At 37.7% G+C, this 27,983-nt stretch overlaps 1 protein-coding gene across 1 annotated transcript; it reads left to right on the forward strand.

The window, feature by feature from the left end:
• Positions 1-6: 6 nt before the first annotated feature.
• LOC135081692 (UTP--glucose-1-phosphate uridylyltransferase) lies at positions 7-27,946 on the forward strand. Its single transcript, XM_063976481.1, has 7 exons — positions 7-121; positions 1,109-1,135; positions 20,620-20,806; positions 23,917-24,149; positions 24,749-24,954; positions 25,366-26,140; positions 26,739-27,946. Exons 1-7 carry the CDS (start codon positions 92-94, stop codon positions 26,844-26,846), a joined length of 1,566 nt encoding a protein of 521 aa, XP_063832551.1. The 5' UTR covers positions 7-91; the 3' UTR covers positions 26,847-27,946.
• Positions 27,947-27,983: the final 37 nt, after the last annotated feature.

Here is a 27,983-nt window from a genome sequence, read left to right on the forward strand (position 1 = left end):
CCTGATTGTCAATCGCTGCTGCCGGAACGTCTTACGTCGTGTTACAAACTCTGAAACAGTAAAAAACTTACGTTTATTACTGAAAGTGACCATGGCTGATAACAGAGAAGCCGATAAGAAGGTAACAAACATTATTATCTTCACATAGTTTACGTTCGGCCACCGATACTAGTAATGTAGACGTGATAAAACAACTCGATGCGTGCGTCTTATTTATTTATCTACGGCGACCTTGCCTGGTGCTAGAGGTCATGCGTGGGCAGAGGTCTGCGCACTTGACTTTACAGGCGAATCACTGGCTAAAAGTTTAGATAGAGTATCCCAAAAACTTGCTATAAAGTAGGTCCAATGGGGTTATCAAAGCATTGCTTTGGAAATGTTTCATAACCTAGTAACAAAGAATCTTGTCATAAATTCCTATCTTAACAGTGATTTTATGCACATTTTGGGTCCTACAAAGCCTAAATTAGTCTTTTCATAGATTTGATAAGGAAAATGTTATGATGTAACTGCTCACTCAAGTGGTTCATAGAAACAAAGCAAATCAAATCAAATCAAATTAGTTTATTGCAATTGTAGGTACATATCATACATTGATGTGTCTTAAATTATATAAACGTGAAATTGTTCAGCTACAATTTGCCAAGCAGATGGCGTGCAATATATTTAAATGTCACATTTTTAAATGTCTAATTAGTTTTTGTCATTCCTTAAAAAACAAGCAAAAACAATCATTAACACCCTCATCACTGAGGAATTCAAATTAGGTTTATTTCAGCTAAATATTGAATAGTTAAAAAAAACTAGTAATTAGTTCAGTGCTGACCTTCTGAGGAGCCAAAGCCAGTGTTGTTAGAGATAATAGCTTAATAAAACAAAAGAAAAAAGACTTGTCTACACTTGCACCGAATTCTATTCTAATCCTTCTTTATTGCCATGCTGCCTCCTTTCTTTGAAAGTAAAGTGGAGCTGTAGTTTTTATTACTCTAATAAATGACTTCTATAGTTTAGTATGACTGTCACATGAGTTTTAAAAAGCTTCTGCTTTTAAAGCTGAAATGTTTCTTCTGTATGTACCTACTAACCGACACAAATTACTAACTTCCAGGAAAACAGCGACAGACTCAGGCCAGCGGTAAGACATGTTAAATGTACATAACAATTACATTAGATATATATTTCTCTTTTTTTTATTTAATTTTCAGTAATGAGGCTGTAAGATATAATACATACTTTGAGAAATTTTTAAAATACATATTAAATTGGCTTGGGTGTTCACATCTCACCCATGAGGTGTTGATGTGATTTACTTATTTTACGTTCATTAATGAGATATAATGATTATAATTTTTTTTGCTATTCAAAATCTCATTAAAAATATGCAAATGTGAATTGAGATTGAGCTAGCTTGTCTAGATTGTGGGAAATGGAATCTTATAGAGGCTAGAAGATTCCATGTTGTACCATGAAGTACTAGCTTTGAAACTAAAGAGAAAGTTTCAGGAAAAAATACTTTAAGTTCCTTTTTATTCATGTATAATTTACACAATTTAGCCTCCTTTTAAGTACCTATTGAGAGCAAAAATGTTCATACATAAAAACAAAACATTTGTTTATTATACAGACAGATTAAAGTATCTAGATCATACCATACTAAATAATAGCTTATGCTCTGATAACAAAATCAGCTGACTTATTATGATTTTAAAAATAGTCTACTAATATGCATGATTTTTAAAATTTGTTAGATTAGTAGTTTTTATTTTTTATCCTTTACAACAAAAGCATGTTTTTTATTAATAGCTGGGGCGGTTTTGCACTGGTGTAAATAGATGGCGTTGTAACAATTTTACATCGCGATAGGCATTTTGTTTTTAAACGTCATAACACAGAATAATAATAAGTACCTAATACGTAATAACAGATAATAACTAGAGTAGAGTACGTACATAAGTACCTAATTATTTAACTTAATTAAGACTGTAGGCTTTCAGTATATTACTACTTACTTTGGTACTGATGGTCACCTTGTTCAGTTCTGGGTTCGAATCTCACTGGGAGTAGATGTTACTGACAAATGTCCGTTATCTAATTGACCCTGTAGGTCGTAGGTACCTGCTTAATTTGGGTTCAGGTCATTAGTGAGCTTGTGAATTTTATACTAGTGAAATCATAAAGACAAATTGTTATTTACCTGCTACTGCTGACTATTCAGATACTAAGGTAGTTTTTGCTTACTACGTAATATGCTTACTCACTGTGATACACCCAATCATTGATAAATTTTAACCGTCATTCTTACGTATACGAAAAATGAATACACTCGTATTACCTTAATTTAAAATTAAATGTATTTTTAAATCTACCGAAAACTTATAATTTTAATAATTCCTTTGTTTTAAATCAGTTGATTTTGATCTTTGTTATTTTAATTCCATTCACAGTGTCTAAGTTTGACAGTGTAACCAGCGTTGCCAGTTTTTTTTTTCGCCAAGTCGGGACTTTGGTACTTTTTGAGTGCAAATAGCGGGATTCTTCCGTCAAAAGCGGGACATAGTAAAAAAACGTATACAATCAAAGGTTTTCAAATATTTATCTTTATATTTGACTTAAAATTACGTTTACGTGACAATAGATAGCAAAAGTAGCCATAGAAAATGTATTTTAACAAAAAAATAATATTTTAAATCAGATTAACTCTATCATTAAATTCGTCTTTAGAATAAAAAAAGAAAAAATAAACCAAAATTGAAATAAAAAAATATTCTTTAGAATAATATGGCGTTTCAAACAATAATCTGGTGAAGTGAATGTCTCTCTCCGAAAAGCGGGACCGAGCCTGTCCCGCGCGGGACATATAAATTTTATTTAAAAATCGGGACGTCCCGCCAAAATCGGGACGTCTGGCAACGCTGAGTGTAACTTACCTAGCTACTCGTTTTCAAAGTAATTTTATGCATAGATAGATATTGAGTATTAAATGATTTAAATACCTACTCTTAAATTAGATTTAAGTCGGAAATTACAGAATATGAGGATGAACAATCTAAGTTTGATTCAAATTGATTCTGATAATAAAGTTTTTGAATGTGCCATTTAGGGTGGATTCGAAACGAGTAAATATTACCTAATCTCAGAATAAATCGTCAGGTTTGACATATTTCCCATACTGAAACTGTCAATGTGCCAGTTATACCAGAGCCCCGATTACGGTAACTTTTAACGTTTCCAATCCAGACGCGCTTCTGATTCTGCGATACGATTGGTCAAAACAGCTGACGTACGCTGTTGAACGACCAATCGTATCGCAGAATCGAGAAGCGTGTCTGGATTGTAGACGTTAAAAATTACCGTAATCGGGGATCAGGACTCAGGAGTTATTCTCGAATAAAAGTTTGGTCGAATCGGGCCTTAAGGGTCGTTTTTCAGAATAGTGATCGTATTAGTCTATGGATTGAATGACGACAAGTTTCAGTAGTCTGAAATAATACAAAAAGAACTGAAAAGTTATATTGCCCAATAGTCTTTAGGCATAGGGAGACATTCCACCAGCTCGCACTAAGCAATTCAACGATCTTTTATAATGCGAAGAGCTGGAATTCGATGCCTGCTGTCTTTCCCGAAGACTATAATCCGGACCTATTCAAGGCGCGAGTGAATAGGCACTTACAGGGCAGATACGTAGGTACCATCCTAGACTGCATCCCACTTAACACCAGGTGCGATTGTGAAATACCTGCCTTGTTAACCATAAAGAAGTCACGAAGTTGTCCATCACGTAGTTTAACAGTCCAAAGGCACTTAAAGATTTCCGTTCTTAATCTATTATTTAATCGGATGACTATGTGAAGAACAAAACGTCTGACCGCGATCTAAACAGTTCAAAGGCCCTAACGATAAGTTATCACCAGTTTATATGTCGTCCCGGCGGTCTCCTCAGCCAGTATCCGCGGAACGAGCGGCGCGTGCGCATAATAAAAGCATTGTGATCTGTGGATTGTTCAATGGATTTACTCAGCAAGGTTGGATGTTTGATATTTTTTAAATACAAAACGGACATTAGTGGTCATCAAATTACACGTGTGGTTTTTCAAGCAAATGCGATAAATATACAAAGATTTGCAATACTATTTAACCTTCCTTTTGCTTTTGTTGATGGCCATTAGATAGGTACTTTGATATTCGTCTACTTACATTTTCTCAAGCCCTACTAAATTTGACTAAAGTAACTTCACTATGTGTGACAGTAACATGTAGTTATAGTATTATACATTCACACATAAATTTTATTTCAAAAATAACTCGACAATCTACTGAAATAACTCGTTATATCAAAACTTAGCGAAACTTTATGCGGGTAGTTTGAAATTCAACGTTAAAATTTTTACTATACCAAATGACGTGAGTGTGTAGGGTTATAAAGTTAAATTAGTTACGCTTAACTGCCGTAATATTTATTTAAAATACTGGCATTATCGACTCATCAACCAATATTCACTCGTGCGTTTATAATTTTATTATTAGTGCAAACAGTAGTGTAATATTTAAGGATTTATTTAAATGCCTGTCCTTATGCTGAGCAAAGTACGTATATTTTTATTATTTTCTAGCCTTATAAAGTGCATAATAGTTTATGACACTTGAGAAATGCGTTTAAGTAAACAGATTATCTGAAAACTGAAAATCATGCCATATTCTGAAAATATGGCCATACTTTGCTTGATATAATTATTTATGTTATCACTATGTATTAATTATTTCGTCAGATACTTTAGACATTACTGTATGTAACTGTACAAATGCTTGTGGCGTGTAAGAAAATTAATATATCTAAGAAAAATTGACTTACAAATAATTTTCATTTAAATGCGATGTCTTCTCTAAATATTCGTTAATAACTCATGAAAAATTGCAAACAAACAAATTAGCTACGAGTATTGTATTAAATGGAATGACGATAGCACTTGATTTTTTATGGACTGGCATATAATTATTGACTTTAAAGCGTCCTTGGTACATCTACGGTTATGTCGTAATAATAATACACAAACTATAAACATAATTTTAAAATATCCATAACTTATCTGTTTACATCAGCCTAGCATTCGTCGGAGATAATTGCATATTGATGCATTTTTTGCCTATATTATATTGTACTAGCTGTGCCCGCGACTTCGTACGCGTGAAAATAGTTATAAATAATATTTCCTATTATTTTTCTTTACTGCTCCGCCCCTATTGGCTGTAGGGTGGCGTTATAATATAGCCTAAAGCCGTCCTCGATAACTGGGCTATCCAACACAAAAATATTTTTTCAAATCGGACCAGTAGTTCCTGAGATCACGTTCATGCAAACAAACTCTTCAGCTTTATAATATTAGTATAGATGTGTACATTATTAACTTTAATAAATAAATAATTAATTATTCAATAATTAATTCATAACTTTTTAGTTACGCCTAGGCCTAAATTAATAAATGGAAACTTACGCTACTATGAGAAGATAATAAATAATAATATAATAAAATTATCTTATTATCACCCTTTTCGTTGACACTTCACAGACGTTATCTTTAGTTTATAATTAGGTATAGTTATTAATGGCGAAATGTTAAATACACAGGGTTATCTCCTACCCACTTCAGTATGTGGATGGTCTTCTTTCAACATATTTTAATAATATTTATTTATTTACTTGGGATACACGCAATTTGATTACTTACTTAAAAAACCTAAAGCAACAGTGAAGTCTCATATTATCATCATAGTTTCAGCTATAGGACGTCCACTGCTGAACATAGGCCTCCCCCAATGATTTCCATGTTGATCGTTTGTTAGCAGCCTGCTGCGTCCAGCGCCTTCCTGCTACCTTTATGAGGTCGTCGGTCCACCTTGTGGGTGGACGTCCTACGCTGAATTTTCCGTTACGCGGCCTCCACTTCAACCTCCACCTTGCTGCCCTATCGGCCGTCAGTTCTGCGTACTATGTGCTCTACCTATTGCCACTTCAGCTTGCTAATCCGTCGGGCTATGTCAGTGATTTTAGTTCGCTTACGGATATCCTCATTTCTGATTCGATCTTGTAAAGTAAATCGTAAATAAATATGTGCTTCTAAAGCCTGGTCCGTGAGCACGTAGAATCCCGTCCAATGACCCCAAGCTACCCATCCTTATCGCTCGCGCGTAATTATATTGCTGTCGCGACTGTGCGACGCGCGCCCGCAGTGAGTGTGCGAGCGCGACAGCAACATAATTACGTGCGAGCGACAAGGATGGGCAGCTTGGGGTCATTGGAGGGGATTCTACGTGCTCACGGACCAGGCTTTAACATATTACGAGTACTAGCCACGAGACTGAGATTATAGATTCTTCCAAGGTACCTATTGGTCTATCATTCTTGTTTGTGCAAGACGTGTACTTAGTTAGTTATTTATTTTGCATAGCTCTATTTTGCGTGGTCATCCAATATAATATTCCACCATAATATTTATATTTGCACCGCCTTGGTAGTCCATTTTGTCATCGCATATGATCGCATAACGATTACTTGCACTTATTAGCTTTTAGCTAGTCATTAGGAGGTGTCTTGATATATCAACAATCAACATCCTTCTGATTATCATCAGATTTTGACGATAAATGGTTTAAATAAATCGGTACTTAAGGCAACGTTTTACGTACACAAATATAATAATTAATCCAGTATTCATATTCATTCAGAAGGAAGGATAAAGTGTTTTCCAATTTTTGTTTTGTCATCTTATGTCATAATTTTTGCGTGAAACCTTCCGTGTCTCCAAATGATTGTGCATTCATAATAACTCCTCAGCTAACTTTTTGGCTCTAAAATTCTTATAAATGTGCTGTTGTAGGCCATTCCTTAACGCTGAAATTAACTTTTTTGAGTAATTTTCAGTTTAAGATATTCTTCAAGTTTATCTCATGAATCCACCTGATTCTTAGTTTATTAGGAGGATTTTTAATTGCTTTATTATAAAAAGTCCCAAAGAGCTGGCAAGCTATGCCTATTTAGGAAGTGCCCTGAAAAGAGCCTACATACTAATTAAGAATTTGAATTAGAATAAAATTCAATGTAAACTTGCTTCAGCTTTGTGACATCTTGGTATACTATGTAGATCTGTACAATTGATGCAATGAATAGTGGCGGCAGCCTTGGACAGAGTAAACACGAGTAGTTCTGTCATAGTTGAATAAGATACAGTAGGTACTTAAGTACCTAAGTCATACTTAATCTTGCACATGTAGACTCATTTTATCAATGCTTCAAGCACGCTCAATATTTATGTCATAAATCTTAATAGGTCAAATTAATTCAAGTGGTAGGCACTTCATAGTTGCCAATGGCAGTCCACTGCAGGACGTAAGCATTCCCAAAATGTGCTAAAAAGAACCATTTCTAGCTTTTTTCACCCAGCCATTACGAGCAATCTTTTAAAATTAATTCAATCAAATCTACATTCATAGGATCTTGCTACATTTTCTGACTTTATCCAATACTTCGCTCTATTAAATAATTTTGAACATACGCTTTTATAACTTTTTGTATTGCATGAAAAAGTTATCGGGTTGTAAGCTCGGGTAAAAAAAACTTCTTATTTTGGAAGTAGACCACGAGGTGCACTGAATTCAGTTCTATTGTAACAGCACTAGTGTTATTTGTAGTAACATAGTAAGTAGTACATAACATAGTGATTGTCATGTTATTTATTATATTGTAGTGTGGATCTCTATAGCAATTAAATGTGATAAGAAATCCTTTCTTTTATGTTGTTTTCAAAGCTGAAGCCTATTTTATATACAAGTTTTAGAATATAATAATCCTTATAACACTAGAATTCTAGATATAGAGATTACAACACAAACATACTTTTCAAACATGGAAAATGTTCTTAGTTATTCATGTTATTAGTGTATTAGATTTATACTTATGAAAACTGATTTTCATATCGCGAGTAAAATACCAGCGAACAAATTAGCAGAACTTAACAATTAGTTTAACGTAAGGTTTTTCTGATACAGTTAACAAAAACTTCTGCATATTTACGAATATTTTTACACCTCATCATAGTGAGACAGGTCTAAAGTAGAATCACGGGAACCCGATGCCTATAAATCTTGAATCATTCCAAATCAATCTCACTAGATGGCGACATAAGTATCGAATTTCTGAAGACGTTTGTAAAAAGTCACTAATGCTCAGTAAACTGTAATGAAAAAATGTTTTACACATTAATTTGTTCATTTAAACACAGTGAATGATTCAAATAAACAATATTTCTTCATATAATAAAATTTTATCTTTAGTAAAAACTAGGGCTTGCAATATCGGATAGTTTTCAACTCCGGAACTGATTTCCGATATTGGGCACTCAACTCCGGAATTCCGGTTCTAGTTCCGGAATTGGGAAAAAAAAGAAAGCGCCTCCAGACAAAGACGTACACGTATGTGGCCTTTACTTCAGAACCTTGCTGTTCTACGTACTATGTGCCCTTTCCATTGCCACTTTAGCTTGCTAATCCGATCGCTATAATAATATGTCAGGTGACTTTAGTTCGTTTACGAATCTCCTAATTTCTGGTTCGATCTCGAAAAGAAACACCGAGCACAGCACTCTCCATACCATGGTGTGCAACTTTGCAGCTTATTATAAAGCCTATAGTAAGAGGCCACGTTTCCGAACCGTATGTAATCACTATGACTTTCGTCTTTAGGCACTGAGGTGTTTTGGTCAAAAAGATGTTATGTAGTTTCCCGAATGCTGCCCAGCCGAGTTGAATTCCACGTATTATTATATCTCCCTGCCTCACAGCTCACTGCAGAGGAATCGCCCTCGTGCTCAGCCAGACCTTCTCATAGTCTAAGAACGCCAGGCATATAGGCAAGTGAAACTTTTCGATAACCAGCTTCCTCGAGAGGCTATAAGTCATCGAACCTACGCGCGAGACTATTCGTGATGACTCTCAAAAACAGCTTGTAGACATGACTCAGAGCCAGAACCCAGATGGGTTTGTGATTCCTTAATAAGGCTTTTACCCCTTTCTTGAAGAAAAACACCACTAAGCCTTGTTCCGTGCCTCTGGCATTATTCCCTGGAGTAAGACGGAGTTACAGTCTCTGAAGGACTTTCAGTATCGGCTTCTCACCCGCCGCGTTCAGAAGCTCCGAGGTTATTCCGTCATCACCCGGTGCCTGGTGCCCGGTTGTTCTTTAGCTGTTTGAGAGCCATCCTAATCTCGTATAGGCTGATGTCCGGGATATCTTCGGTATAGTGTCTAGTTAGCTTAGCTCTTGGAACTGTCCTGTGGCTGAGCTATTAACAGGTTTGGTGACCGAGGTATAGCTGTCCATAAAAACTTTTCGATATCACCCAGAACCCTCAGCTTTTGTTGAATTTACAATATAGAAAGAAAGATAAAGAAATAGACTTACAGTAAGCACAAATTATATACAATAACAACACAAAACGAATATAGTTAAATAGTGGGCCACTGTGTCAATAGACTCCCGCTCAGCATTTATCCTGACATGCTCGTAAGGGCATGTCAAGAAACTGGTCTTCCGCGAGAGCCCTTGTTGTGGCTTCGCGCATCCCTTCGGAGAGACATTGACTCAAGTTCGATATTTCTCAAAAGGGGTGAGCAAAGAAGGGACACCGGACATTACAACACGACGCATTTTTAAAACAAAAACAAAAACTATCATCCGCTGTCTTCAGCTGGCTTCGCTCATTAGAGTTGTATCTAGCGAACATTTTGGAGCTTTGGTTTCGCTCTATTGCCTCTTTAATATTATTAGTAATAAAGTTGCCAATACCATAATCTCAAGGACTTCCTTATCTAAAGTCCTATTTTGATATTTAAACGTTTTGAAAACTTAAAATAATTTATGAAAAATTTCAATATCGGAATACGATATTGGCTTCAGCTCCGGAATTGAAATATCGGAAAAAATCTATCCGAAATTCCGGAGTTACGAAATTCCGGAATTCCGGTATTCAAGCCCTAGTAAAAACTGAAGTCTTAAACAATCGTTTTTGCAGCGCTGTAGAAGTAGCATTTAGTTACAAATGATGTAATAGATGGCGCTCATCGCTGCTGTTTTATTTCGTCACTTATAAAAATACTAAAATAGGTTTGGTTTTGCAACAAATTATTATTTTTATTAATTGTCATATTTCTTGTAAAATGCAAAAAAAAACATCTACATTCAAATAAAAATGAAAGAAACACAAATTAGCATTACAAAAGTTTGGCTATAATTTGTCTAACATTGTGGCGCCTAAAATCGACAATTTTGATTTTTTTTTAAGATTATTAGCAATTTGTATTCCAAATATTACTAATAGTCCCATTAGCCCCTCGTGTTAAACTAAATGAGCTTGTGTTACGAGTGGGCTCACCACAATAGTCGAGCGGCGGTGGGATTCGAACCCGCGTTCCCCGGATCTCGAGTCGGCCACTCCGACCCCTTCACCGTTCGGCTATCGTGGCTATAAAAAGTTCGATTGTTTTCCTTCCAATTATGATAACCTACCCAGTGTCACTCACAATAATAATTAAGACGAATCTTAACCTAAAGACCTACATACACTGGAAAAACATAACCCTTTTTCTGGTGTAGTCGGTTATAAACTGTACTGCCCATAATAATGTTTAAGGTCCACCTTTTGTTCATAATGTTAAGAGCATTATCCGCCAGTTAACCTTTCAGCCACGCAGAGAGCTGTTAGTAGGTAAGTGCGGTGCAGAGGGGCAGTTAATGTTTTTTTTACTCATTTAATTTATTTTAAGATAATATGTATAGCAAATAAAAAAAATCTTAACCTAGTACCTATTAAAGTGAACCCATTGTTAATCCCCTGTTTAATTCCATTGTTAATTATTAAATTCGGCCAAAACATAAACAAAGTGAGAGCATTGCTGTCTCACTCGCACGCTCCATAGCCGGCTACGCTATGCTACTCTGCGGCGACGCATCATAATTTACCTACCTACTAGCTGGCCACGCCGAGACGCGACCGCGCGGCCCATTGGATTGGCGTCATTGAAAGTAGAAGCAGGGTGCGCGAGCGGCAGGCAGCGAATGTTACGGTAGACAGTAGGTAATTATCCTTAAGCAAGTTCTCTCCCAAATACATGTCAGTCTGCATCAAGTTGTATTTCACTTATTTAAAATCTAAATGCAGATTCATTCGTGTGCGTTACCTCAGAGATATCGTCGCTTGCCTCTCTAAGTAACGTATCTGACATTTTTTTCGAAACTGAGTTATCTACACCATCTTAATTAATTTCGCAAGACGAATCGATCTATCTAATCGCCTGAGCAAAATGTCAGTTACGTCAGTTAGAGAGGCAAGCGACGATATGGTGACGCTGATCAAGATGTGCTTATTTCACGGAAAAGGTAGAGCCTTAAATCCTGTAAATGTGCCGAGAATCTAGCATTTTTGCCCAATAAGATTTCGGAGTAATTGAAGAAAATAAGATTCCGTTGCAGTAATGCTTGAAAACGTTACTGCAGCCACATGATTTTTACCCATTAGCCTTAGCCAGATTAATTTTTTTCAATAAGTAGCTTATATTTGTGCCTTTCCATGGTCAAGCAGCGACATTTGTGCCCAACCAACCAAGCCAATCTCTTTAAATTTATTTATTTAATGAAAGAAACATACAGCTTTTATATGTATTACATATAGGTACAGGAAAACTTTAGTTTATTCATAAGCCAAAAAAGTTTCCAATGTTAATTTGTCAATAGCGAAGACATATTATAAAAAGCCAAATCGTAAGCCTTACCATGTTTAACGTTAAGGTAGGTACTTACGAAGAAAAGTTTTAGTGTGAAATTAAGGACCAACTTATACTTCAGTTAATAAGGTTATTTAGCGTCTTCAATAGAAAGTGATAATATTCTATATTTGTCTGATCAATTTTTTTATGAATGTTTACCAATTTCTCTGTCAAACAAAAACCGATTTAAAAAAAATATTTTTTGTTTGAAAGAAATCAAAACCACTTTTGACTGCAAAAATCTGTCCATCATTTACATTCATTTATATAATTTTTAATATTTTTACACATAAAAGCAAATTCAGAATTTTTTTTATTGTTATTCTTATTTCTACCTATTAAAGCAATGAAAAAATATTTTTTCTTTCTTTCTTTCTTTCTAAAAATAAACTATGCGTAACCCGTGCGCAAAAATACTGTAGACGGTTGTAATCGGTTAATTACAAGGCGTAGAAAGTAAAAATTCAGTATGCATTTATTTGAATATAAAAGCACTGCAGATTGATTACCATAAAAAGCAGTTATCTTCTTAAATATTGCCTTATTTGAGGGTCGAAATAAGTAAGCCATTTTCAGTTGTAAAATGATTTATTTCATCGAAAATTAGGCATAGGTATTCAAAATTTTCTGACATCTGACACTGCAATCACAGAGCGCCCTTTTTATCCGGTTTAAGAGCTAGAAGGTATTTTCGATTTTCACAGTAACTCATCTAATTCATATGCCATGCGTTATTTTTTTTGGAATAATTACTATGGCACCCAATGGCACCAATCACATGCCACCTACCAACAAAAAATCGCATCTGTCCATCAAGTTTCATTCAAGTGTCATCGTCGGAGACCTGGGGGTGTACTTTGACGATGGTCTTTCATTTAGTTGTCATTACGACCATATTGTCACACGTTTTACAAGGGTCTTCAAGAACCAATCTACCCTTATATGCCTATACTACTCACTGATCAGAAGCATCTTAGATTATGGTTCTGTCATCTGGTCGCCATTCTACAATGTAGGTACACTCAGATCGAATTGAGGGAGACCAAAGAAATTTTCTGAATATTCTTTGCTTCAGATTGGGTTTGGGTCGCGAATATAAGTCATACAGGGCAAGACCGCTTCAAAATGACGTCTCTGGCCTCCAGACGTGAATGTCTTGAACTTGTCTGTCTGCATAAGATTTTGCCTTCTGAACTTGATTCACCTAATCTTCTTTCCCTTCTTAATTTTAACACTCGCTACAAATCCCGAAACCCTACCAAAAAAATATTTTCGCTCCAAATCTATAAAAATAATACCTCTTTTTACAACCCAATAACCAGAATGTGCAGACTTTTAATGACACTGTCACTGAACACTCTTCTTTGGTTATATTCTGTTCTAAGTTATACAAATTCAGGAGATATATCCTGAATATAAAGTCAAGTTGTCCTTTGTAAACTTTTATAACACTAAATAACATTAAATACTAAGCATAAAATGAGTTAAACGAACACTATTTACCCTCTTTATTTCATAATTTTCAATTCATTCTATGCACACGACATCATGTTAAGAAAGAGTTAAGAGTTGCGGTTTAGATTAATCTATGGATTATTATCTGTGCCTAAATATGACTGTAACTTGTTTTGTGAGCCTTAAATAAGTAAATAAATAAATAAAGTCGTTCGAAGAAATGGAAATCCCCAAAACGTTACCGCAGCGGCACCCGCAACCTTTCAAAACCACGGGGGGCTCAAACTAGGGCTTGAATACCGGAATTCCGGAATTTCGTAACTCCGGAATTTCGGATACATTTTTTCCGATATTTCAATTCCGGAACTGAAGCCAATATCGTATTCCGATATTGAAATTTTTCTTAAATTATTTTAAGTTTTCAAAACGTTTAAGTCCTTGAGATATGTATTCGCAACTTTATTAGTAATAATATTAAAGAGGCAATAGGGTGAAATTCGCACTCACAGCTTTCTGCATAACCCTGGGGTCGACTGGCTGAGAATGCTCAAATAGCATTAAGTCCACCTTTTGTACTATTTTATTGTGCAATAAAGTTTTATAATAATAATAATAAATCAAAGCTCCAAAATGTTCGCTAGAGACAACTCTAATGGGCGAAGCCAGCTGAAGAGAGCGGATGATAGGGTAAAACCTGTTAATAGCTCAGCCACAGGACAGTTCCAACAGCTAAGCTAACTCGACACTATACCGAAGATTAGCCGGACATCAGCCCTGACGTGATTAGGATGGCTCTCAAACAGCTAAAGAACAACAAGGCACCGGGTGATGACGGAATAACCTCGGAGCTTCTGAACGCGGCAGGTGATAAGCCGATACTGAAAGTCCTTCATAGACTGTAACTCCGTCTTACTCCAGGGAATAATGCCAGAGGCACGGAACATATGCTTGGTGGTGTTTTTCTTTAAGAAAGGGGTAAAAGCCTTATTAAAGAATTACAGACCCATCTGGGTTCTGACTCTGAGTCATGTCTACAAGCTGTTTTTGAGAGCCATCACGAATAGTCTCGCGCGTAGGTTCGATGACTTATAGTCTCTCGAGGAAGTCAGTTATCGAAACGTTTACACTACCATATACCGCATCTTTACGCTACGGCAGGTTATACAGAAGACCGAAGAGTCTAACTTTCCTATATGCTTGGCGTTCTTAGACTATGAGAAGGTCTTTGAGCCTGGCTGAGCACAAAGGCGATTCCTCTGCGATTCCTCTGCAGCGAACTGTGAGGCAGGAAGATGTAATAATGCGTCGAATTCAACTCGGCTGGGCAACGTTCGGGAAACTACATAACATCTTTTCGACCAAAACACTTCAGTGCCTAAAGACGAAAGTCTACAATCAGTGTGTGTTACCAGTAGTGATGACACACGGTTCGGAAACGTGGCCTCTTACTATAAGGCCTTATAATAAGCTCAAAGTTGCACACCATGGTATGGAGAGTGCTATGCTCGGTGTTTCTTTTCGAGATCGAACCAGAAATGAGGAGATTCGTAAACGAACTAAAGTTGCTTGACATATAGCGATCGGATTAACAAGCTAAAGTGGCAATGGGCAGGGCACATAGTACGTAGAACAGACGGCCGATGGGGCAAGGTTCTAAAGTGGAGGCCACATACGTGTACGTGTTTGTCGGGAGGCGCTTTCTTTTTTTAACCAACTCCGGAACTAGAACCGGAATTCCGGAGTTGAGTGCCCAATATCGGAAATCAGTTCCGGAGTTGAAAACTATCCGATATTGCAAGCCCTAGCTCAAACGTCGCTGCTTGACCATGGAAAGGCACAAATACAAGCCACCTATTGAAACACCTTAAATCTGGCCAAGGCTAATAGGCAATAATCATGTCGCTGCTGCAGTAACGTTTTCAAGCATCACCGCAGCGGAATCCCATTTTCACCAATTAAGTACTACGCAATCTTACCGGTACAAATGGTAGACTCTCGACACATTTACAGGATACAAGGCACCAACACCTCCACATAAGCACATCCCGACCAGCGTCACCATGTCGCTGATGTAACGCACACGATTAATTTATGAATTATTAATCTTATCTACCTACTTATTTAAAAAGACCAGTGTCGCGCGCTAAATGAAAACAAGCTTGGTAGGCAGGTACCCATCCATTGGGGCTACTCCCGATCCCAGTAACGTCAATATACTTAGTAGGTATGCATGCCAGCCATTCACGCAGCACGTGTAAGTGAATCGAAAATGATGCTATAGTCCGGTCGCCGAGCCCGTACGACGGGGACGGGCCGTCACAGTGAGTGAGCGAGCGCGACAGCAATACAATTACGCGCGAGTGATAAGGATGGGTAGCATGGTGTCATTGGACGAAATTCTACGTGTTCGGCGACGATAAATAGAGAGAGAGAAGGAATAAAACATCAGTAAAATATTAATTAAATAAGTAAATAATATTTTGCCACCTAGGTATATTTTGTGCCAGCACGGTATTATTACTCGTAAATAAATAGGTATATAGGTAGGTGCTATTATTATCCCGAGTGACGCGCAAACGAATGCAACAAAAAACCTAAACCTAAATCACAGACAATCCTAAATCTTAAACCTGTATGTGCAAGTCGATTAAAATGTAGGCATATTTTTGAATAAACTACGATACGAGTACGAAAAACTAAAACTAGATTTTGTGTTTTTTACGAACAGTTCATTTGATATTTACTTGACTGCTCCAGAAGGAGGGTTATGTTTTTTTTACATAATAATTATTTCTGAATATTTTTATGGAAAAAATAAGTTTTTTATTGATATCTACCTTTATTACTGCATGTTTCGATATTGTCCTGTTTTATATACCTAATAAAATAAAACAAATTAGAGTTTTATGATGATAATTTGTAGCGGGATACGAACCCACGGTTCTGGATATTGAACGTCGGCTGTGATCATTGTGCTACTTGGACATTATTATACCGTGACGAAATTTTCAATAGCGTCTCTAATCTGTTTTTTGCTTAGTTACATGTCTTCATAAACAAAGCAGTAAACTTATTGGCTTTAGCGCCATCTTTTGACATAGCACGCCAAATAAATACTCCGCTCAAGTTGCTAGAATAGAAAGCATTAGCGGGTCGCAAACCGCGGGACGGTCAAGTCCGCTGCGGCACACTAGCGCGATCTGTTATCACCACTAGGAAACCAAGCGGGCCCGAGCAGTTTCAAGACTTAGGTCGGTCACATTTCGACTAAGGGATGATGCATCTGTACTAGTATTATATTATCTGTGGTAGAATCAAAACAAAAACCTTTTATTACGCATATCTGAATACGCAGCTGGCCAGACTTTCCGCGCAAAGTTCAATTTGTGTTCTTTAGTTACATACGAGCCAATCTGTTCTTCTTAAATTGGTTAAATTGGCGGTATTCACACAGACGCTTTTTGTTTTTTACCCAACTGCGTAATGGAGGGTCATATATGTATGTTTGTACCTTACATTCAGTTCTTTCGATTCAGTAATGCCCAATCTGGGGGCACGGCAGTGCCCCCACCAAGTCGAGCAAAAAAGCGGCACGGCCGTACCATCCTTTTCTCGAAGCAATTCAGGCCATTTTCGACTGCCTGTAACTTCGTTGTGGATAAAACTAGAAGGCTGAATTTTCATTAGCTATGCAGGCATTGTAAAGACACGGTATATTTAAAATTTCATTCAATTTGAACCAGTAGTTTAGGAATTATAACGGGTCAAAGTTACTTAATTTTGTCACTCACTGACTGACTCACTGACTCACCGATCATCAAAATTCTAAGGCACTTCTAGCAGACCTAGAAGCTTCAAATTTGGAATATAAGTAGTGTTTGGTGTATGAATCAAGGAAAAACTAAAATATTTGGGGGCACGATAGTGCAACCGCCAAGTCGAGTAAAATTTTTCAATTTCGGTCCAGTTTTCTAGATACATAACTGCTGTCTACAAAATACAAAAAGAAATGAGATTTGGGGGCACGGTAGTGCAACCGCCAAGTCGAGTAAAATTTTTCAATTTCGGTCCAGTTTTCTAGATACATAACTGCTGTCTACAAAATACAAAAAGAAATGAGATCCCATCAAAAACAATACTTGTCAAAAAAAACAAGTCTCGCAACTCAGTTGTTCTACGGTAAAAAGTTGTGAGATCCATGTAATACCAAGTCCAGGCCAGGAAATCTTTAACGTTTTACATAAATATATTGACTTGGCCATCGCATGAAAACACGTGTAAATTAAATTATTTAGTGCGATGGCCAAGTCAATATATTTATGTAAAACGTTAAAGATTTCCTGGCCTGGACTTGGTATTACATGGATCTCACAACTTTTTACCGTAGAACAACTGAGTTGCGAGACTTGGTTTTTTTGACAAGTATTGTTTTTGATGGGATATCCTATTACAAGAAACATATCATTCTAGTTCCAAGTCTATTTTTTTGTATCCGCAATGAAGAAGCTCTTGGTCTGCATCTCACCTGGTGGAAAGAGATGATCAGACTGAAGGTGGAAGCGAGCTTCACCCGAAATTCTCAACCACAAACGAACTGGCTACCTAGTAACTATGTTCCTTCGTTTCAGCCAAGTGACGTCCACTGCTGGACAGTGGTTAACAGCAATATGGCAACAGTTTATTCATGACGAATAAGTACATCATTTCCAAAGTTTTTATCGGATTTCGGTGTGACAGCGTGCCAGATAACGCGCCGGCAATTACTTTATCAGCGGAACTCACCGTTTATTCGTCAGTCAGAGACATCGCACGGGGATATGCGCACGCGCACCTATCATATTTTTAACGAATAAATCGCACAAATCGATATAAACCATTTACCTTGTGAATTAGGTTCTTTTTCTTCATAGTGTTTGTAATTAGTTAATCTTTGTGTAGTGATTCTGTGCATGTGATTAACTATGGCACGTGAAAACGACATTTTGAAGTCTTGGGTATGTTTGTTTATTTGTAACGCAATAATTACTAGTTTATGGACTTTGAATTCTTTACGTTCAAAGAATTTGACGTCGTTATTCCTTTATGGTTAGTTTTATGTATTACTATTAGCATAAAAGCCTATATAATTTTGTGGCAAACTAGTACCTATTACAACGATATTAAATACCACAAAGTTTAGCTTGATAAGCCGTCGTCCGTAGTAAAGTAGAGAACGAAAGAAGTGTACAACACTTTCAAACCTTTAGAAAACCGTCTTTTTACCCGACTGTACTAAAAGGAAGGATATTTTTATTGGTTGTGATTTATTTAAATCCACTAAGAGGAAGCTCTTGGCTCTTGGCTTGCATCTCACTTAATGGAGAGTGATGATCAGGCCGAAGATGGAAGCGAGCTTCTCCCGGAATCCTCAACGACAGAAGAACTGGCAATCTTACCTCCTTTTTTAGTTTTGAACGCTAAAGATAAAGTCTGCTTGCAAAAATAAAATCAGATTTATAAGTTTTGCGAAGAACGAGACAAATCAAACAGTCGATGTAAAACGAATGGCATATGATAAGTAATTTTAATGCAAATTGCGTTCTACAATCGTTCATTATAGCATGTAATTAAACGCTATTGTGTGTGTCACTTTAAATTGCTTTAGACCTGTGTTTTTCAACCTTTTTCATGGTGATCGACTCCATAGGTTTGGAACACAATTTAGAAAGATTTTGCCCTGCTTATGCTGTTTAAATTTTTAAATTAGAATGTGTTTTTATTTAAAATACTCTGGAGTGCAAGAAGTTTACCTACTGCTTAGATAAAATATAAGATCACTGCCTTAAAACCTTAAATAAAGCTGAATTTGTTAAAATTATAACTGAAACTAGGTATAATATACGTAGGTTTTCAGAAATACTGTCTCTTAATATTATGTAAATAATCCGAAAAAGTATAATTTTGTAACTAAAATGTTAGTCTGATGTGTGTACAAAACACACATCTTTATCCTTTTATAAATGCTTTTTTTATTTACATAAGGTAGTTTTCTGACAGACACGATTAGTTTATTAAAATTAATTCCCAATTAACCTGGGTAATTAAACTGAACAAGGTGAAATTGATCATGAAGATGGTCCAGTCATAGGAAAACGCGTTAAGCGTTAAGGGGTCATCCATAAAGTACGTCACACATAAAGAGGGGGGGAGGGGGTTGACAAAGTGTGACATGGTGTGACGAGGGGTGGGAGGGGTCCTAAGTTTCGTGACATCACATTTCAATTGTTTCAAATATTTGATATAATGTTGATTTCATAAAAAAAAAATACTTAATTGAAATGGAAATAAAACTAATTTCGGAACTGCTGTAAATTTTATAATTTTTCGATGTGAAATTGCAAAACATGTGACGTAACACTAGGGAGGGGGGGGTCTCAGAAATGTGACCACCTGTGACAAGGACGGAGGGGGGGTCAAAAAATCATGAAATTCGTGTGACGTACTTTATGGATGGCCCCTAACCTTCATAAGTTACTCGTATGTTCGTCCGAGCCAAACAAACAGTGGCGCCCTCGACCTTGCTTAATGAGTTGGAGGAAACAATTGGTAGGTAATTCAGTAGCCTTAGATCTTCCTGCGACTTTGTACGCGTGAAAATGGTTTGAATAATATTTCTCGTTTTTGCAACACTTTTCTTTACTGCTCCGCCTTTATTGGCTTTAGAGTGATGTTATAGAAAATCAGACCAATAGTTCCTGAGATTAACGATTAGCTTATCAATTAAAATTCTTAGATAAGGAACCAGTGTTTGTGCTCTACGAATTATTTGATCTAACAATTATAAATGACAATATCATTTCGAACCACGAACTGCGGGTTTGCTACAGGTAGGTTGAGCATTTGACCGAGCGATTTTTTTCTGCAAATAGGCCTGTTAGAGAAGGGTTTTGCTGGGAGTAGTTCAAATGTGCACTTAGGTACTGTAAGGCATTATTCATAAATAGCCAAAAGAAATAACCTAACATGGTTGCGATCGCGATCGACTTCAGGTTTAGGTTAGGTTTACATTTCAACGCACAAATTGTTTTTAAACTAAAGCCCTTAGGATCTTCTACTTTGTAGTCTTTCATTAAGTTTTTTTTACCATCAGATACGCAGTCACTACTACTATTACCTTCTATTCATTTTACGTACCCTTCCCACCATCAAATCCGCAGGTTTCAGAGCGAGCAAATTTGATTCCTCTACATGAGTAGATGTTATGAAGTAACCCCTATTTCTGGTTCTTTATCCACGAACTCAGCAGTTTTCAGAACAAGCTTTGATTCACTTATTCATAAAAACCCTCATTCACTAAGGTGTTTTTTCCACCAGATCCGCAGTCACCAGCGGACGCCGTCCGGCTCGCGCGACTTCAAGGAGGCGACCAAGCGGGATGCCCTCGCCAGGGTGGAGGTGGAACTGGAGAGGCTGGTCAGCACTCTCCCTGACAACAGGAAGACCCTGGTGGAGAAGGAGTTCCGAGGATTCAAGAACTTGTTCAGCAGGTTCTTGGCTGAACGTAAGTAAATAACTGATTGGGTACTTGATATGACATCATACGCCCGTATTCACAAACATTACTATGAGGTATCACAGTGCGCGTGGACTAGGGCTTGCAATATCGGATAGTTTTCAACTCCGGAACTGATTTCCGATATTGGGCACTCAACTCCGGAATTCCGGTTCTAGTTCCGGAGTTGGTTAAAAAAAGAATGCGCTTCCCGACAAACACGTACACGTATGTGGCCTCCACTTTAGAACCTTGCCCCATCGGCCGTCTGTTCTACGTACTATGTGCCCTGCCCATTGCCACTTTAGCTTGGTAATCCGATCGCTATATGTCAGGCAACTTTAGTTCGTTTACGAATCTCCTCATTTCTGTTTCGATCTCGAAAAGAAACACCGAGCATAGCACTCTCCATACCATGGTGTGCAACTTTGAGCTTATTATAAGGCCTTATAGTAAGAGGCCACGTTTCCGAACCGTGTGTCATCACTACTGGTAACACACACTGATTGTAGACTTTTGTCTTTAGGCACTGAAGTGTTTTGGTCGAAAAGATGTTATGTAGTTTCCCGAACGCTGCCCAGCCGAGTTGAATTCGACGTATTATTACATCTCCCTGCCTCACAGCTCGCTGCAGAGGAATCGCCCTCGTGTTCAGCCAGGCTCAAAGACCTTCTCATAGTCTAAGAACGCCAAGCATATAGGCAAGTTAGACTCTTCGGTCTTCTGTATAACCTACCGTAGCGTATAGATGCGGTATATGGTAATGTAAACGTTTCGATAACTGGCTTCCTCGAGAGACTATAAGTCATCGAACCTACGCGCGAGACTATTCGTGATGGCTCTCAAAAACAGCTTGTAGACATGACTCAGAGTCAGAACCCAGATGGGTCTGTGATTATCCTTTCTCCTTAATAAGGCTTTTACCCCTTTCTTAAAGAAAAACACCACCAAGCATTTGTTCCGTGCCTCTGGCATTATTCCCTGGAGTAAGACGGAGTTACAGTCTCTGAAGGACTTTCAGTATCGGCTTATCACCTGCCGCATTCAGAAGCTCCGAGGTTATTCCGTCATCACCCGCTGCCTTGTTGTTCTTTAGCTTTTTGAGAGCCATCCTAATCACGTAAGGGCTGATGTCCGGCTAAATCTTCGTTATAGTGTCGAGGTAGCTTAGCTGTTGGAACTGTCCTGTGGCTGAGCTATTAACAGGTTTTACTCTATCATCCGCTCTCTTCAGCTGGCCTCGCCCATTAGAGTTGTCTCTATCGAACATTTTGGAGCTTTGGTTTCGCCCTATTGCCTCTTTAATATTATTACTAATAAAGTTGCGAATACATATCTCAAGGAATTCCTTATCTAAGAACCTATTTTGATACTTAAACGTTTTGAAAACTTAAAATAATTTATGAAAAATTTCAATATCGGAATACGATATTGGCTTCAGTTCCGGAATTGAAATATCGGAAAAAATGTATCCGAAATTCCGGAGTTACGAAATTCCGGTATTCAAGCCCTAGCGTGGACGCACAGGGTCACACACGGACCAATCACAGAGCTCTATTCAACGCTGTGCATTCGATTTGCTGCTTCACTTAAGCAAGCATCGTTTGTGAATACGGGCGATAGTCAATTGACAAACTTTTATGAGCTGTGACTGGTGCGTGTTACCAATCACATATTTTGTATAGCAAATCTGAGATATCACGGGACGCGTTTCAGACAACTCAATTGAAAAATTATTTGTGATTTAAAGCCACTAAAGATCGCTTGTTCTCAACGAGTCACACTAAAACGAGTAACACTGTTACTCGTTTCGGTGTGACTCGTAACAGTTACTCGTTGGGAAACGAAATCCCATGCATCCAGCCACACCTATACTCGTCGGTAACACTGTAACCTGTATTTTCTTACAGTAAGCTTTCGGTTGCTTAAGTATTTCGATTTTTATTAATGTATTTTGTACAGCAGTGACTGGATGGGATTTTTTCCCAATGATTAGCAAACCTAAAAATGGGATTAAACAGCAAACTGAAAGTCAACTCAATTTTCAGGGCTAAGCTGAAGTATTTTTTTTAAAAAGTCTTAGGTATTATTTGTTGATGGTGTCAAGTACCAAATTGTGCACTAAGTATATGCTTGTGTGAGGAGTGGATTCACCACGTATTTAGTCCAGCGGTCGACAGAGATCGAAAAACGGACCAACGAAAAGGCATCTCACTTATATTACTTCGATTTTTGTGATTGTGATATTAGATAGTCAAGTTTTAGGCACGCACGAGCCTATAAACATTTTTATCGTTATAATAATCGATTATTTACGCGATAATCGTGTAATTGGTCATGATAAGTAAAGTCTAACAGTATGCTATAATCGCAATTTTTAATCTCATAGCTAGACCGGGTTTGAAAGTATTTTAGCAATTATTATTTTGGTTCATTCCTCCGTTAATAACAAAGGTATAAATAAGTTGAAATTAATTTATATCAAGAGATAAGGTATCAAAGTATGATGCAATAAATATATTTACAATGCTCTGTTTACTGTAGTTATAAAAGATAATAAGTAAAGATGGAGATAATTGCAATTCAGTTATACCAACTTATAATGGTCAGCCTTATAAAACTTAATTAAAAAGTAATTCAATAAGTAAATAAATTATTTATGTGGAATTAAAGCTGGAAACCATTAGAATAAACTTCTAACAAAATAATATAAAATACTTACTATAAAAAATCTTTATCAGTACGAGTATGTGGGCCCTTTTCATAGCACTTATACACGGCCTAATTTAGCTGTTGGCTTGCCACCATCACTTAGGGCCAAGCATAATGAGGGCTATCGTTTTTATACTTAACAGTTGGCACCCCTGGCGATTGACAGGACCTTACTCTACAGTGGCGCCATCTTGATGAGTGCAAATGCGATAGTCCTCCTACCACTTTAGCGCTCACCAGATGGTGCCACTGTCTTCGCTACTAGCAAGTGACAGGACCTTACTCTACAGTGGCGCAAACTGGTGAGCGCTAAAACGATAGCCCTTATTATCAGCAAGTGTTGAGAAGAAATGCCGAAAAACTTAGTCACCTTTAACTATTTCTTTAATATCATAATCTCTTTCCAGAGGGCCCATCAGTAACATGGGAAAAGATCGAAAAACTCCCAGAAGGGGCGGTCATAGACTACACCACCCTCCCGACGCCAACCACAGACCACATCCACCATATGCTGGACAAACTGGTGGTGGTGAAGCTGAATGGTGGCCTGGGGACCTCCATGGGATGTAAGGGACCCAAGTCGGTCATACAAGTGAGGAATGAGCTCACGTTCTTGGACTTGACTGTGCAGCAGATTGAGGTAAGAAAAGTGAAGATATGATGTTTTGTAAAATACACTCTTCTTGTATAGATAGTATCAGTTATTATTAGACTCCCCGCAGACTATAGACTTAGTCGGCCGATAGTTGGGCCCTATTCTAATTTGTACGAAGAATCGGCCGATACCAAATCGGTGTAATGTGTGCACTTCCACACAATGATATGTCTATACTTATTAACTGCCCGACTAAACTATCGGTCGACAAAAAGTCTGCAGTCTTCGGCTAGGCTAACTGTTAGATTGTACGAAGTAGTGTCATTTTTATCTGAGCATGACCTTATTATGTAGAAATTTAGAGATGTTAGCGGAAAAAAAGCCAAAGAAGTGCTAGATTTTAAAGTAATTTTAGGAACCGGCACACACCCACTTTTACCCTACATAGCTTCTCTGGTAGTATAGGTACCTACTTTAAAGTCTTTGTGCCATTTATTTATTAAAAACTTATTTGCACACTTAACAGGGTACAAAAGGCGAAGTAAATGTAATATGGCAATAAGTTCTCTTGCAGTGAACTTTCGGGCCAAGCAGAAATAGCGTAGGCAGAGCATTATGATTTATGTTTCTTTCCAATCTTCCAGCATCTAAACAAGACTTACAAATGCAACGTGCCGCTAGTGCTGATGAACTCTTTCAACACGGACGACGACACACAGAAAGTGATCCGCAAGTACAAGGGCCTGAAGCTGGACATCCACACCTTCAACCAGTCCTGCCACCCTCGCATCAACCGCGAGTCCTTGTTGCCAGTCGCGAAAACTGGAGACGTGCACGCTGATATTGACGCGTGAGTGTTGCCATTTGTAGAACACTTTTTTAGATGAGAGAAACTTTAGGAAAATTTAAATTTTCAAAGAGAGAGGGAGACTGAATCACAATACTTTCTAATACAAATTAAAATTTCTAAGACAAATTCTTGCTAACTTTTGTGAAAGGCTGTAATGTTGACTTTTGATTATTGTTTTTCTTGCCTATGACTAAATAGCGAAACTAGACCATTGAAGTTCACAGTTTCAAGATCTCATGATGATAAAACGTATTCAGGCTCATCATTATTTAGTCATTTAGTCTCCATTACAGTATGACGACCCTCTCTAATTTACCAGAGGCAAAATGGAGAATTTGACTTACACTCTCGACCCTGGCTAGATGGTTTGGATCTTTTAAATCTCAAAATTAACTTTTCTTTTTCTTCCAGCTGGTACCCGCCCGGTCACGGCGACTTCTACGAGTCGTTCTACAACTCCGGTCTCCTCCAGAAGTTCATCAAAGAAGGACGTACCTACTGCTTCATCAGCAACATCGATAACCTTGGCGCTACTGTTGACCTGAACATCCTCAATCTACTCCTCAACCCAGATCCTCAGAAGACCATCTCAGAATTCGTCATGGAAGTCACTGACAAGACCAGAGCTGACGTCAAAGGAGGAACTCTCATTCAGTATGAGGACAAACTACGTTTGCTAGAAATAGCTCAAGTCCCAAAAGAACACGTGGACGACTTCAAATCGGTCAGCCAGTTCAAATTCTTCAACACCAACAATCTCTGGGCGAAGTTGGACGCCATCCAACGAGTAGTAGACCAGGGTTCCTTGAATATGGAGATTATTGTCAACAACAAGCATTTGGGTGATGGGATCAACGTGATCCAATTGGAAACGGCTGTAGGTGCCGCTATGAAGTGCTTCGAGGGAGGTATTGGAGTCAATGTGCCTAGGAGCAGATTCTTACCAGTGAAAAAGACATCAGATCTCCTGCTGGTGATGTCAAACTTATACAGTCTGTCACACGGATCCTTAGTAATGTCTCCACAAAGGATGTTCCCTTCAACGCCGCTGGTGAAACTCGGCGACAACCATTTCGCGAAAGTGAAAGAGTTCCTGAACAGATTCGCGACTATTCCGGATTTGATTGAGCTGGACCACTTGACCGTTTCGGGCGATGTCACGTTCGGGAGAGGAGTTTCTTTAAAGGTGGGTTAGAATTTTTAGAACTTATACGTTTATTGATTTACGTTTATTGACTAAGGAGGAGCAGAGCGGAGCGGGAAACCAATCAGATTTCATTATTTCGACGCTTCACGCCGCGTCGCCGTCGCGAGTGATAAAACCTACTTGGATATTGTGACAGTGAAAAATCACATGGAATTCTTTTGTTTTACTCTCTGTCTCTTAGGCTGGGTTGCACCATCTTACTTTAACTTTGACAAACGTCAAAAATCTGTCAAAGTCCATACAAAAAGCTCGATCAGTACACACGTCTGTTGAAATTATTTCGCATTTTTGTGTCAAATTTTATAGAAAAATTCTCCGCTCTGCTCCGCCTTGGTGGAAATCAGTCCATAGCATCTTTTTGGTGTGTAAGAATATCCCCCAGAGTTGTTTTTTGAGAATGTCAACTTAAAACTTCTAATCATTTTTAGTTCTTAAGACAAGGCAATAAGACTCAAAATAACATCCATACCAGGCCAAGAACTAGTAACACTTCAGGCCCTCCTTTCAATGAAAACATTGTGTAATTAGGTAAAAAAAAAATATGCCGCGTTTCTAATTCAACCTTTTTCTCTTCCAGGGCACCGTAATAATCATAGCCAACCACGGAGATCGAATTGACATCCCTTCTGGCGCAGTTCTCGAGAACAAAATAGTCTCCGGTAACCTACGCATCCTGGACCACTGATCCTACGAGGCATACTTACACTTACTGTCATACGGTGAGCGTAGATACTGTAGGTTTACTCTGAAAATGTGTCTTTGTGAGAAAATCTTTTTAATGATGTAAAGTAGAAAATGGCAAATTCCCCAGGTGGGAAATGAATCCATGGCCTTTTGCTTACTGGTTGAATGTTTAGGCCATTGTGTTATAAAAACATTGGGTATCCTGTCGAAAGTAATACGTAATTATTTTAGGTGTGAGCTAGCGTTGTTTCGTCGATGCTTAGTATTTTTTTCTGGCAAGTATTTTGATACATTTTGTCTTAAAATAGTGGTTATATTGCTGTTTCATCTAGAGCAAAACATGACTTAAATAAGAATTGCTTGTAGTATGTACTCAATATGTTGGCTACAAGGGGCATATTTATGCAATTTCATAAGTCATTCAGAATTTTATTGCTTCTGAAAATGTCTTGAATAAGATATTTGTAACTAAATCCAATTACACATTTTCATGGTAGACCTAACTATTCCTAGACTTTTCTATCTCCCTTCGCGATACAATGCACTGCATCAGTGAAATCAAATTTCTAATTGTTTTTATAAAGCACCGGCGTAGCTGGCAATATTACCAGTTAACGGACTGCCACAACAAACAGTATCGGAACTAAAAAAATACCAACCGAATTGAGAACCTCCTTTTGTTGAAGTTGGTTAAAAATCATACTTAGCAGAATTGATACTGTTTGTTGTAGCAGTCGGTCTATCTAATACAGTGGTTCTTAACCGGTGGTCCGCGGACCACTGGTGGTCCCTGGAGACATTCCAAGTGGTCCACGAAGTGCACTTGCACACCTTGGTTAAAACCACTTTTAACTGATTTTTGCAGTCAAACTGGTTTTGACCGATTATGAGGTGGTCCCTGACAAGACAGAAATTTGGTAAAATGGTCCCTCATGACTTAAAGGTTAAGAACCACTGATCTAATACATAGATCGAGCAGTGGCATAAATGTTTTGTGTATATCATTAATTTAGTACAATACCATAGAGTAGATTATAGCACAAGTGTGACTGAGAGTGCGAATGAATTCATGTTAGTTCGTGCTGGAGTGAAAATATAATATGAGCCGATAGAAATTGCTTAAAGTCATCACAACGCT

Source organism: Ostrinia nubilalis, chromosome 20, assembly GCF_963855985.1.
Source record: "Ostrinia nubilalis chromosome 20, ilOstNubi1.1, whole genome shotgun sequence".
Taxonomy (NCBI): Eukaryota; Metazoa; Arthropoda; class Insecta; order Lepidoptera; family Crambidae; genus Ostrinia; species Ostrinia nubilalis.

Bases quoted from the DNA above. Each gene is read 5' to 3' on its own strand.
- LOC135081692 (XM_063976481.1), top strand. From the start codon at position 92: ATGGCTGATAACAGAGAAGCCGATAAGAAG. The intron at 122-1,108 runs GTAACAAACATT...ACTAACTTCCAG, and splicing joins ACAGAGAAGCCGATAAGAAG to GAAAACAGCGACAGACTCAG. The intron at 24,150-24,748 runs GTAAGAAAAGTG...CCAATCTTCCAG, and splicing joins TGACTGTGCAGCAGATTGAG to CATCTAAACAAGACTTACAA.